This window comes from Brienomyrus brachyistius, unplaced genomic scaffold, assembly GCF_023856365.1.
Source record: "Brienomyrus brachyistius isolate T26 unplaced genomic scaffold, BBRACH_0.4 scaffold326, whole genome shotgun sequence".
Taxonomy (NCBI): Eukaryota; Metazoa; Chordata; class Actinopteri; order Osteoglossiformes; family Mormyridae; genus Brienomyrus; species Brienomyrus brachyistius.
In genome coordinates this window covers 32,783-47,618 of record NW_026042601.1, presented here as the reverse complement: position 1 = coordinate 47,618, position 14,836 = coordinate 32,783, and the positions used below count along the sequence as shown (strand labels likewise).

General features: G+C 41.8%; 1 protein-coding gene across 1 annotated transcript; it reads left to right on the top strand.

The window, feature by feature from the left end:
• Positions 1 to 10,632: 10,632 nt before the first annotated feature.
• Positions 10,633 to 13,743, top strand: LOC125728566 (uncharacterized). The gene is made up of 2 exons (XM_049005461.1): positions 10,633 to 13,143; positions 13,327 to 13,743. Exons 1-2 carry the CDS (start codon positions 10,657 to 10,659, stop codon positions 13,372 to 13,374), a joined length of 2,535 nt encoding a protein of 844 aa, XP_048861418.1. The 5' UTR covers positions 10,633 to 10,656; the 3' UTR covers positions 13,375 to 13,743.
• The last annotated feature ends 1,093 nt before the right edge of the window (positions 13,744 to 14,836 follow it).

Sequence of the window (14,836 nt, the reverse complement as noted above, 5' to 3'; positions counted from 1 at the left end):
GTGATAAAATATACGCGATAAAAATGTGAATATTCATAGATTCAGGACTAACAAAGTAGCTAACAGAAACTCAGACTAACAAAAGGTGCAAATACATACTCAGTTGGTTCCATTGTGTTGATTACATTATAATGTTTACATTGTAATGATTATATCATGGATATTTGGCATACTTTTTATAAAATCGTAATTCTTATATTCTGCGTTATATAGTGCTAAATAATATTCCATAGATGGATGGACTTTATTAATCCCCGTGGGGAAATTGTGTTTTTTATGTCTCCCTCAACTTACTCTTTGTGGAGTAAGTTGTCCGCGAAGTGCAGCTACCTGTTGGGGCGCCCAGGGAGCTGGGGGTTAAGGGCCTTGCTCAAGGACCCACAGACGTGCTGAGGCTGGGTTAGTTTCAACTGGTGACCTCATTACAGGCACAAGGACTGACCCCTGCCCCCCAACTGTGTATGAGTAGCATTTATGCTGTTTCTTGAGTGTGAGCTAGTACATAAACCAGCTAGTGCTCACCATTGCAAAAATACTCTAGCTTTCTGTCATACACATTTTTTTATTTTCTTACATTGTCCGTTTTTGTTCATAGTCTGTAATATTCTGAATAACGACAATGTAGAGGAAAAACAGATTAAATTCTCCTTGTTTGTAATTTCCCCATGTAATCCACTGCCTTGTGGTAAGAGGTGCAAAAGTCAGACGCGTTGAATGATGAGGATACGATATTGAGTTTAGTTCTTGAGAGGATTTATTCATATGATATTTTAACACACAGTACTTTGAACTGGTTTGTTTGGCGCAAAAGGGCCGATATGCAGACACCATCACACATGGCAAATACGGTCAATGACTGTTTCACTTTGCACCTTCAGCCCTGAGCCGCGTAATCTCAGCACCTTTAATAACAACCATTGCTGCCTCCTACAGGTGGGAATACACTTAGACAATAGTAAATATCACTAAGGCAGGCAAGTACCTCTCGTTTCAAGTGTTGCAATACTATATAACATTATATTATAAACAATAAATACGAATAAATAAAAACATTAAACAAATAAACATAATCAATAATATTCATGAATAATTATGCTTAATATACAAATAAAAGAATAGCTCCTGCAGATGATTTCAGATAACTACTGGAACAATGAGTTCTGGAGGGGAGCAAGCTCTGTTACATGCTATAGAAATGTTGATCTGATTCCTTTCATTATCAGATTGTTACCACTGTTAAAAACCACAGATATTGTATTCTGATTGTATGCATTTCCTTATTAGGGCATGTCAGTTACTTCTGTTAAAAAATCCGTTTATTCTGACGTCGTAAATTTCCTGATCAGAGTTTACCCTCTTTAAAGTGATGGAGGTCCACTTGTGCCAAAGATACATCGATATGCATATGAGATTTCGTTTGTGCCAAAAATATGTAAATAGCACACAGTCCATGTCGACTGAGCATGTGACAAAGAATTTTTCTGTGACAATTCTATTTTGTCAATGAGTTTGTCTGTGGAGCCCCTGAAGGGACCTAATGGTGTCCGCTAATTAGATACCCAGAAATAAACTGTGTGGCTCCTGCCCAAGCATTGCTGCCCAAACAGCAGCTTCCTCCTTATGCCACCGAGGGAGGAGTAGCCAGTGGTTCCCCTGCCCCTTCCCCTCTCCCCCCTGCAGACGAGGATCATAACCATTCAGCACCCGACTCTACCTCCTTCTCGGTGAAGAAGTGCCGTGGCGAAACGCTCAGGCAGCAGGACGAGGTAGCAGAAATTCTTGCCCCTATGTTGGTATGTCCAAATCCTCAAGGGGGAGATAAGGTTTGCTCATCTGACACTGTAGATGAAGGAGTTGAACATAAGAACATAAGAACTATACAAACGAGACGAGGCCATTCGGCCCATCAAGCTCGCTTGGGGAGAACTAAACTAATAGCTCAGAGTCGTTAAAATCTTATCTAGCTCTGATTTAAAGGAACCCAAGGATTCAGCTTGCACTACATTATCAGGAAGACTATTCCATACTCTACACGCTGCGTAAAGAAGTGCTTCCTTAAATCCAGCTTGAAATGTTCTCCCGCTAATTTCCACCTATGGCCACGAGTTCGTGTATTTAAACTAATGCTGAAGTAACTATTTGGTTGAACAGCATCCAAACCTGTTAGAATCTTATATACCTGGATCATGTCCCCCCTCAATCTCCTTTGCTTGAGACTGAACAGATTTAGCTCAAGTAACCGTTCCTCGTATGACATTCCTCTAAGACCAGGAATCATTTTTGTGGCCCTACGCTGCACCTTTTCTAAGGCCACAATGTCCTTTTTAAGATATGGTGACCAAACCTGCACACAATATTCTAGGTGAGGTCTCACCAAGGAATTGTATAATCTTAGCATTACCTCCCTTGACTTAAACTCCACACACCTGGAGATATACCCCAACATCCTATTGGCCTTTTTTATTGCTTCCCCACACTGGCGAGAATGGGACATGGAAGCATCAACATACACACCAAGGTCTTTCTCATGATCAGCTACCTTTATTTCAGTGACACCCATGAAATACCTGTACTTTATATTTCTGCTCCCTAGATGGAGTACCTTATATTTATCGACGTTAAATTTCATCTGCCAGGTATCGGCCCAGTCACTAATTAAATCAAGATCCCGCTGTAGCTGCTGAGCCACTAATTCAGTATCTGCTACACCACCCACCTTGGTGTCATCTGCAAATTTCACCAGTTTACTGTATATATTGGTATCCATATCATTTATGTAAATTAGGAACAATAGTGGTCCTAAAATCGAACCCTGCGGTACCCCACTATGAACGCAAGCCCACTGTGAGTTGAAGGACATTGCCAGTGACCTGCTGGACCCCAGGCAGAACAGGCCTCACCATGCGACAGCCCTTCAGAGACTGGTCCTCCTGCGCATGGACTGGGGCATGATGCATCAGTTTAAACAGGAGCCTGGTAAATCCTGCGAGTGCTACACCAAGCGACTGATGGCAGCATTCTCCAACTACAGTGGGATGGACTCCACAACGGACCGAGAGTGTATGTGATGTAAAATACACTAAGATAGGTAAAAACTCTTTTGTGGACTAAGTAAAACAAACATTTTATGTTCTAGTTTTCTTAAAACTACTGAAACAAATAATTGGCTACACTGCAGTTCCGCTGTTTTGTTTGGCACCCCTGCATGTCGTGCATTGTGTGGAAAAAACCTGAAGGCTGAGGAATGTTACGTAACACAGCTAGAATGTAAAAACTCTCTCTGGTGTAATTCACTGCATAAAACCAATGGTGTTAAGTGTGATGTCTTCTTCATAACACTCCCTGATGTTTGTGTCCGTGACCATGAGATAGGGTGGGCTTCTTTTCTTCCTTCCTTTGACTAGTATTCCTCCTAAATTGTTCATCTGTATTTGCTGCATTGGTACTTGATGTGCGTGTGCCTTGTGTCACGATCGCCATTTAACGGGAGCGGCGGACGGGCAGGAAACAGGCAAGGCAGGCAGGATACGGGGATTTATTAGGAACACGGGGTGCAGGAAACATCTCACGCAGACGGACTTCAATGACGGACACTGAACTCTAGTAAGACATGAACTCAAATAGACAGGACTGATTGAAAATAATCGGACACAGCTGGGTACGATCAGGGAAGCACACGTGGATAATCAGGGGGCGTGGCACACACGGTGGTCAGACTGTCCGGGACCTCCTCGGGGACTAGGGCAGGAAAGTCTGGAGCTGGGTCAGGGACAGGAGTGGGGCCAGGAACAAGAGCCCCAGGGGGCACAGTCATTTGAGGCGGAGGGAGCGCCTCGGGCGTGGGCTCTGGGGCCGCAGGGGGCAGCGGAGGCGGCTGCTCAGGAGCTACGGGCAAAGCAGGCGGCGGCTGCTCGGGCTCTGGGGCCGCAGGGGGCAGCGGAGGCGGCTGCTCGGGCTGCGCAGGAGCTATGGGCGACGAAGGCAACTGCTCAGACGCTGTAGCAGGAACCCAGGACTTTATGCTCAGCCCACTGCTGTTAACTCCGATGACTCACAACTGAGCAGCAATGCACATTTCGAATTCCATCATCAACATCAGGCAGATGACAAGACTGTTGTGGGTCTCATCAATAAAAACGGTGACTCAGCATACAAAGAGGAAGTGTGATGACTATCGGACTGCTGCAGAGCCAACAACCTGTCTCTGAATGTTGACCAAAGAGATGGTTGTTGACGTTAGAAGAACACAAAACACAGAGTGACCACTCTCTGCTGCACATCGATGGCTCATCTGTGGAGATCGTAGAGAGTACCAGATTCCTTGTTGTCCATCTGGCGGAGAATCTCACCAGGTCCTTCAACATCAGCTCCATAGTAAGGAAAGCACAGCAGCACCTCTACTCTCCACGGAAGCTCAGAAAAGCCCATCTCCCATTCTCACACTCTATTGGGGAACTGTTGAAAGCACCCTGAGCAGCTGCATCACGGTCTGCTTTGAGAACTGTGTCGCCTCAGATCACAAGTCCCTACAACAGATAGTGATGACAGGTGAGAAAATCATTGGGAGTATCGTGTTAGAGAAATATGTACTTTTTTTATCATCATTTTGCTAGACGCTTAGAAACAACACCCTGCCGCAGCTTGATCTTAATTGAGCAATAACACGTCTCAAGAACTGTCGCTTGAATATTTCCACCCCATATATGGTGACAAACAATGTTCAATGTCAGTTGCATATCCTGTTTGTGTACCTCAATAAAAGACACTGCGAGGGGAGTTACTCTTTCGAAGTTGGCTGAGTTCGACTGAGAGGCTGACACCTCGAGGTCAGGACCGGGCTTCCCTTTGTAAGGAAAAGTGGTAAAAATGTCCCAAGGTTCTTGGTTGATCATTTGAATGCAGACAATGTTAGGAATTTATGATCATGGGGGAAGCCAGGGAGAGAATGGGGGTTCCAGTTGGCACCACTATGGTGATAAGGATAAGATAAGGTGATAAGAATTGAATTACAATGATCATAAAAGTCTCCACCCTGTCCTGTCCCGTCCCTGTCTCAGGATCCTCACACTCCAGGGGGTCACTCTTTATATGTAAATTCACTCACAACACCTACACACAACACCTTGGTGGGGAGGGCCTTTTTGGGTATAAAGGGGGGTGAAGAACTGTCTTCAATTTGTATCTGAGCTGCCTTTCAGTACCCGGTGTGTCTCTACACTGTATTACATTGTATTATTTTTGCTGTTCAATAAACCATCATTTTGCTGAAACTGCGGAGACTCTGCAAGTGGATTCCCTACACCTTGCAGCAAGTAAAACGTCATCACAGCTGTCTGTGTTGTTCTGTGTTCAGAGACTGGTTTGTTTCCAGCGCATCTTCAGAAGAAGATAACCCTAACATATCTCTCCCCTCCATCACAGATATTCACACCACACACTGCATCCGCAAAGCCACCACCATTGTGGATGACCCCACCCACCCCTCACATTATCGTTTCACCCTCCTGCCTTCTGGAAATAGGTCCCGGAGCATTCGGGCCTTCACAGCCAGACTCAAACAGCTTTATCCCCCATGCCGTCAGACTACTGAACTCTCAGGGACTAATCTGATACCACACACACATACACTCATTAACACACTTTATTATTTAACTACTATTTTTTATCTTATTGTCGCCATGTTTACAGTTACTTTTATTTATTTTTATTGCTACCTCATTGGACAACCAAACTGCGCCTTCTCAGTACTGGGTTTACTGTGCTGTTTGTGCTCGTTGGTGTCAGTTGTCCTCTCTTTTTGCACTGTCCTGCAATGTTTGCACAGTTTTTGCTCATTATGCACCATACAGTATGTTGCTAGGTTGGTATGTGTTAGTCTTCTGTTAATTTAAGTAGCACCTTGGTCCGAGGGAAACAGTTTCTTTTGTAACTGTACTATACTCAACTGTGTAAAGTTAAAAATAACATTAAAGACCTACTTGACTTTTACTGAACAGGTGCTAAAGTGAAATTACTTGCTTCTGGGAAAGAACTCCAGCTGAAATTCTGTACAACAATTATGGGAGACATATGGGAAGGACGCGGTGTCAGACCTGCCCCAGTGGGACGAATGTGGTTTTCCTAGTAACAGCAGCTTCAGTCCCAATCAGATAAGCCAGATGCATCTGAAATTAGAGGAACGGGATCAGACTGGTTGCTCAGGGACTAATGTGGTAGAACTAAAACAGAGACAAATTGGACGGTGTTTCAATTGTGGGAAAATGAGACAAAGCAGGCAGAGGAGATGCGGGTGGCAAAGAAGCATGAGATAAGGAATGCAGAGAATGTGGATGAGGGTGAGACTCCTGTGAAAACTGTGTATTGAAAATTAGGGCCATAGTATTGTCATCCATCCTGTCAGGGTATGGAAATACACTGAGGGTAAATGGCCTAATGCAGGAAGTGTCTTAATCCTATAACATCCAGCTGATTCAGGCTGTGGGGGACAGTGTAGTACTGCACTCTTCTGGCTGGGACCTTGAATAAATGAATGAATGTTACATTTATACAGCCCTTTTCTAAGATACACAAAGAGCTTTACAGAAGCACTGGGGAGCCACTTCAACCCAAACGTGAGGCAGCAGGAGAGGGGGCCCAGGCAGAGAGAACAGCCAACAAGACGGGTGCTTCCACAGACAGGACGGGGGCCCCGGCAGACCAACGCTGACGACTCCTGGGACCAAGTCAACAGAGCAGCTGTCGTCATTGTGACTCACCCTCATACATCCATCCATTGTCTAAACCGCTTATGCTACTGGGTCGCGGGGGGTCCAGAGCCTATCCTGGAAGGATCTGTGCACGAGGCAGGGAACAACCCAGGACGGGGGGGCAGCTCATTGCAAGGCACATTCACACACCATTCACACACACATGCACTCCTACGGCCAATTTAGCAAGAGAGAACATGCAAACTCCCCACACATGTGACCCAGGCGGAGACTCGAACCTGAGTCCCAGTGGTGGGAGGTAACAGTGCTAATCACTGCACCACCAAGCAGCCCCACCCTCATACATGATTTCTGATTCTTGATTTTAATCCCCTTTTCTGTTTTTGGCAACATATAAAGTGCTGTGAATGTCACTGTCAGATTGTCATATCATCCTCCAGTTGTCCCTTGTCACCCTGGATGCACATTGAGTGTTTGCTAAATATTTTATCTTGTAGTGTTCCTGATTTTTTCCTGTGTTTTAATTTGCAATTCTCAAATTTCATGACTGGCATCCGTGGGGACGATTAATTAAACCTGTTAACTCTGCACTTCAATTTCAAACTGTTGGTAACATGTGTACATATTTTTGTCTGATCTTTTCACCACCAGGTGGCGATATAGCAACTCCAGAGTTATTGATGGCTAGAACAAAAAAAACACAGTAACACAGAGGTGTAGCTAAAAATTCTGGGCCCCTGACAGAATGTCACCTTGCGCCCTCTGTCGAATTTTACATTCTGTGAAAGAGATTTGTTGAGCCATCTTCCAATGTAATCCAATCCAGCTCTTTATTTGAAAAGCACTTTAAACAACCTTATGGACCAAAGTGCTGCACAAAGGAATAAATAAAAACATTCACACACTTAAAAACGAAGTAAAAGAAATTTAATAAAAACCAAAACATTCAATGTGAGTAAAAGGCCATTAATAAAAATTTAAAAAAATCTATTAATTAATAAAGAAAAGGCTAAGATTAAAATAAGATTTACTATTAAAATTAACATCTCACAATGTGTCAAAGGTGAAGGAGAAGAGATTAGAAGAGATTTAAAAACGGACAGAGGGGATTCCTCTCTAATGTGAAAAGGCAAGTCATTCCACATTTTAGGAGCTGCGACTGCAAAGGCTCGATCCCCTCTAAGCTCACGCTGAGTCTTAGGAACCGTCAGGAACAGCTGATCAGCTGACCTGAGAGAGCGGGTGGGGGTGTAAGGGTGAAGCAGCTCACACAGGTCAGATGGAGCAAGACCACTGAGGGCTTTAAAAGCAAATAACAGAATTTTAAAATGAATCCTAAAATGTACGGGCAGCCAGTGGAGTGAGGCTAAAATGGGGGAGACATGCTCATATTTCCATGTGCGGCAGCATTTTGAACCTTCTGGAGGTGAACAATAGTGGAGCCTCTAACCCCAACATAGAGGGCGTTACAGTGGTCCAAACTAGTAGTGACAAAAGAGTGGATTACTGTCTCAAAGTGCTGCCTAGAAAGAATTGGCTTTATTTTGGCCAACTGCCTCAATTGTAAAAAGCTTGACTTGACAACTAACCTTATCTGAGTGTCAAACTTAAGGTTGGTGTCGACTTTAACCCCTAGGTGTGTGATGACTGGTTTACAATATTGTTCCAAGGAACCTAAAATTACAGTGGAGGTCAGAGGAGTGGAGTTACCAAAAACCAACACTTCTGTCCATTACCTCCCCACTTCCTTGTTAGTTACAATATTTGTTCTGCATTACTGTACACTGTAAACCCAAATGCTCAAAATAATCAAAATTATTAAGTAGCATAAACTTAATTTTCTGAAACAGTTCTACTAACCTAAATATTTTGAGTTCATGTGACTTTTTTATAGTTTTTGAGTGAATTAAACTGATTATTTTTAATTAACTGAAACAATGTGCTTATTAAGTAAGTGCCACTTAGGTGTATAATTTAGCTGTACTTATTTCTTTTTGTTTCAACATTGTATGTGTACTTGCGTGTGTGTGTGTGTGTGTGTGTGTGTAACCAATTGTCATTTTTTATTAAATTATATGTATTTAAATAAGTTAATATTTAAAAATACTTAATTTTCCTAATAATGGTTGGGTCTTCATAAATTCAGCTGTAAAAGATTTTAGCAAGAAAAATATTAAATTCACTCTAAGTACTAATTTTAAACGAAAAAATATGTTTGATTAAAAAAGTTACGACTCGGTTTACGTAAGGGTCATCATTTTATTGGCTTACGAGGTTCCCTTGCCCCAAGGTCAAAGGTCACGTGCAACACGTGGATAAGTTACTTTGGCGCCACAAAAGACTGCAGTGCAGTGCAGTGAGGAGGATGTAAGCTTCAAGCTATCGGCAGTTATCAGCAACGTCGGTGTCACGGTAAGTGTTAAATGTGTTTTTAAACAGGGGTTTATCTAGTGAACAGTTACAGCAGTTTAATCAAGACAAAACTTTAAACAGCGTTCGTCAGTTACGTATATTTACATTCAAAAGTCATGGATGTCTAGCAAGGAACAACTGATAAAATAGGCTTAATAAAAAACAATGAACGACAAAGCATAACACATCAGCTAACTTACATAATTTTTCAAACGGACCATAGTCTATAATTCTGCGTGTACGATTTAGCCAAACGTTACATTTGTTTTAAAGACATTAGACGCTGAAATTATGTCCACGCGTGATACGCGATTAAAAAAAACATCCATTGCTAATTTTGGGTGGTGTCCACAAAACTAGATAACTAAAAATATACTTTTCCCAATGTGTTGACGTGCCACTGATACGCAAACTAGGGAGCTGGAGAGCATGTGCCATGGGCGTCGCTAGGCCATTTTTCGGAGGGCTTTAGTCCCCCTAACATTTGTACTCAGCCCCCCTAAAAATTCTCCTTAAGGCCACTTAAAAAAAAAAATAAAAATTGGTTCTCGTCCCCTCTCGACCCGCCGAAATGCCTCCGACCCCAATTTTTTTTATTTCGTTAAAATCGCATGGAAAATACCCAAGAATGACGAAATTTGAATTTCCCGCGCATTCCACATCGACGATTGATCCACATTGTGTAATCCTAGTCTTGGAATGGTTTCATGAACCTAAATTTGTCTCTACCTGAGATGGGCTGGTGCAAAGATTTAAATCTGGGGAAGTGATGTGGTACATGTTCTTTACTTGTTTGTAGAGTTGCATTTCCTTGTTCAACCATTCAGGTTCCTGTATTTTGTAAATTCCTCGTGTTTTAACATGTTTTAATACACTTTCTTTCTAGATATATATTTTAAAATCTTGGTTGTTCATTTAGAATGGGAATGACAAACAGAATATTGGTTTCAAATAGTATCATTTTTATATTCACGAATGAAACATCAGCATAAAGTATCGAAATCCATAGTTGGGAATGAGATACACATGGATCAAGGAATTCTTGTATTTTCTTACATTTAATATATTTGAAACGCAACAAACTGGAAGAACTGAGGAAGCGTACTAAGTAGGTCTGCTCTCTTCGGTATGTATTTTCAAATATGTATTTTCTTACATATTTGAAAGTCCAAACAGTCAATCAAAATTTTGTAAAAAAAAAAAAAAATCCCGCCCACCCTACCCACCCCCTCCAAAAAAAGGGCGAGAACCAATTTTTTTTTTAAGTGGCCTAAACTTGACACAAATTGCTGGTCGCCCATCGTCCCCGTTAAATTTGATATGAAAGTTAATTAAATAATTAAACTATTTTGATTGAGCTATACACTTTCTAACATTAATTTTGTTTTTCTTTCAGGTTGTTGGCTACAGTATGATTTGGCAATGTAAGTTGTGCTCAGCTTCTTTTACTGACAGATTGCAAATATTTAAGCACTACAGACTGCAGCACAGCCACTTTTCCAGTGTAAGCCCCCTTCCATGCATCTATAATTATTGCATGTGTACATTTAAGACACTTAATAGTCTTAGAACTCATTTGTCAAGATGTCATACTCGCCAATTTGGTAGTAGTGCAGAACACTCTCAGCAGGCTCTGTTATTTAAATGCCCTTTATGCCCATTTCAGCAGCAATTTTCTGAATCTGTTCTTTTCTGCCATCTTAGAAGGCATTTAAGAAATCATGAAACAGTGGCTTGCCCATATAAGGATTGTAGCTTTACCACAAATGTATACTCTTCATTCAATTCTCATAAAAGTAGATCACACCAAGCAAGCGTTTCATCAGACTTTCAAAATGACATTGTCAGTGATGTTGGTCAAGCCAGTATTCCTGCAGTTGATGGTGATTTATATGAAGAACCTCCAAGCACAGATGAGGATCCAGTGGGGATTGATGGTCAGTGTGACACTGACGTACTAAAAAAACATCTTAGAATTAATTTATCTTCCTTATTTTTGAAGATGCAGGCAATCCTACATGTCTCAAACACAGCTACCCAAGAAATAGTGGAGCATTTAAATCAGGTCTGCTTCTTATCTCGGCCTTTGATCAAGGAGGCAATTAGAGATATATTGCAGAAAAATGGTTGCAATGTGGCAGAATCTGCACTGGATGAAGTTGTAAGTGCTGTTATGGATTCCAATGTTATATTTACTAGTACTTCTAAAGGTGCAGAGTTATCCACATCCAAGCGCAGAAAAGTCTTTTTCGAGCACAACTATCCATGTGTAATGCCAGTCGAGTATCAGCTGGAGCAACGTGGACATACCACAATGTATGTTCCTATTCTTCAAATGATTCAGGAGTTGTTTAAAAACACAGACATTCTAAAAATGATTACTGATCCAAATACCAATTCTGGTCAATATGCCTCATGCTACAATGGCTCATATTTCCTTGAAAATGAATTATTTTCAACAGGTGATCTCATTTTACCACTCCAGTTATATATTGATGAGCTTGAAATTGCCAACCCACTTGGCACATCACGTAAAATTCACAAACTTTGTGCTGTATACTGGGCACTTGCCAATATGTCACCAAAATACAGGTCAGCATTACACAATATACAGCTAGCAATGCTTGCAAAAGTGACAGACCTCCAGAGGCATGGGTATGCAGCTGTACTTGCTCCATTATTACATGATGTTCATATTCTTGAACAGGATGGTGTTTTTATTGAACGACTTGGTCGCAATGTCAAAGGCACCATCTTTTGTGTGTCTGCTGACAATCTAGCTGCCCATGGATTAGGTGGCTTTGTGGAGTCATTTAAAGCAGGCTATGTTTGCAGATTCTGCTTGGCCACAAGAGAACAGTTTCCAGCAACTGAAGCCAGGCAGTTTTCTCAAAGAACCAAAGATAGCCATGACCTTCATGTACAAAACATTCAGGAAAATGACGCTTCCTCCAACCACTTTGGTGTTAAAACAAGTTGTGTCTTGCGTGACTCCCTGGATTACTTTCATCCAGTCACAGGCTTTCCTCCAGATGTCCTGCATGATCTTCTAGAAGGCATAGTTCCTGTGGAGATTTCTCTCTGCATTAAGACCTTGATCCAGATGAAGTACTTCACTTTAGAGTATTTGAACCAAAAGATTGCATCATTCCCATATCAACATGCTGATAAAGTGGATAGGCCTCAACCAATTCCCAAAACATTTCTGTCTCGAGGAACGATAGGAGGGAATGGTCATGAAAATGCTACTCTGCTCCGACTGCTTCCATTGCTTGTAGGCAGTGTTGTACCAGAAGGTAATGGTGCATGGACAGTTTTGATGGAACTGAAAGAGGTAGTGCAGTTAGCATTATGCCCATCATTTTCTGATGAAACCTTAGACTATTTTCAGTCCAAAATCAGCGATCATAAGCAAGTACTGCTGAAGACATTCCCAGAGTTTAGCCTTCGTCCTAAGCATCACTATGTGGAGCATTACCCCACCATGATCAAGTGCTATGGGCCCCTGGTGCATGTTTGGACAATGCGATTTGAGGCCAAACACCGTTTTTTTAAACGAGTGGTGCATGACGCTCAAAACTTCAAAAATATTTTGAAGACAATGGCAGTCAGACACCAACACATGATGGCATACCATCTTGCTGCCCCATCATTTTTCAAGCCAGAAACACAAGCATCCAGGGTTGACTCTGTTCTGGTTTCAGCTCTACCAGAAGTAGCTCAGCTACACATTAGAACACTAACAACTAGTGACACAATATACCAGACATCAAAGGTTACCATTGATGGCACACACTATGTCTGTGAAATGTTTTTGTCTGTCGGAGACAGTGGTGGACTACCTAGGTTCTGCAGAGTAGAGCACATCTACCTTGTCAATAGCACTGTTTCATTCCTTTGTTCTAATTATGATTGCTGGTATTTAGAACATCTTGGATCCTATGAGCTGTCACCTTCCCAGACAAGTCTGTCAATCCACCTGAAGTCTGATCTCAACGATTCAGTCCCGCTCTCTGCATACGAGGTAGAAGGCTTGCTTCTGTTAACACCCAAGAGATTCATACAAATAAAACAGAACTGAGTCTAGCCAGTGGTGAGTAGTTTTTATTGAATTAATTACTATATTTGTATTACTGTTTATCTAGCAGCATATAATCTGTATATTTTAATAACCATTTATGCATGCCAATCTTTTGCTTTCCATTAGCATAATGGCAGATCTATCCCCACAACCCATGGTCCTTCGTGTTGTTGAACCAGACCGGGCTAGAAAATTAAAACTCTGTTCACGACCAGCCTCTATTGATGCACTGATTGCTGTTATAAAAGAACAGCTGGAAATAGACCTTGACTTCAGTTTAAAATATGAAGACCCCGACTTTGATGGAAAACTTACATCCCTCTCTGACATTGATGAGTTGCCACAGAAAGCGGTTGTGCATGTGTCTTTTGAGCAAGATTCCAGCTCTGTTGCCTCAACAGAAACAATCTCAAGTGTATCATCCTCAGAACGTGGGAGAAGATGGCCTTCAGTTTTTTTTTCAATTCCCACATTTTCTTTGGATGTTGAATTGAAACTTCGGGAAGGTAATACTGAATTTGAGAAGAACAACAAGTATCTTCAGTTAACAAGAGATGTAAAACATGACATTTTAGAAAAGCTAGCATCTGAGATGTATGGCTACAAGGCTTATCCCAGTGATAAGGAGATAGCAATGGTAGCTGAGGCTCTTGTGTTAAAATATCCTTGCTTGAAGGAAGCAGGATCTGAAACTGGCTGGAATGGATGGAAGAACAGCCTAAAGTTTAAGATGGGCAACTATAGGAGCAAGATGAGAAGGGCTGGATGTTCAGAGATCACAGTGAATGCTGGAAAAAGAAGTAGAATGAATCCTGACAATGAATCTTCACATTCAAATATTAAAAGACCCAAACGAGCGGAGGTAAACTTTCTGCCCAACTTTCCCCAAGGAGAAAATCCCTCAACCCTTGAACAGCTGAGGCAGAAAGTTGTTGATGAAATGAAGAAAGCTGAGAAGAACTTGCCGCTTATAAAAAAGATGATGCAAACCACATTTGCCCTGCGGCGACAAACCATAGTAAAGACATGCCCACCAGTGAAAGAGCTCATGGAACTCTGGCCTGCACTCAAAATGGAATCTGAGGTAATGTAGTAGCACTTTTTCCTGTTATTTCTTTTTTTGACAACATATACCACATTCAGGGGCTGTTTTCTGCCTTATGGATGGGTAGTGTATTTGCCAGATTCACATAGTTAATATGGCTGTGTTGTCTGTCTGTCTTTGTTTTAAAATGTAGGTGTATGCAGAGTTCCAACGGATTACAAACCAGAACCTGCCCAACACATTCTACTCTGAGCTTGACCGACATCTTCCTAGACTGATGACCCTGTTCAGACAGAAGGCAAGCAGAACCGGGAAGACGTCAGACGCTTTGACTGAAATCCTGAAAATCCATGATGAACAGGTAAAAATATTGTTATACCTATTTTATGGGTCTATTTCTTAAAGAGGAACATTGGAAAACATTTGAAAAGTTTGATGATTCAAATGAGCTTTCAATACAACAACTTGTCCAGGTTTTTTGGTATGTGTCTGATTTTGTATATCTGATTGTTGTCACGGGAAGGCTCGGGTGGACAGGCGATCGTGCGGGCGGTGGTTCAGAAAACCAGGCAGACGAGCAGGATCGGGGTA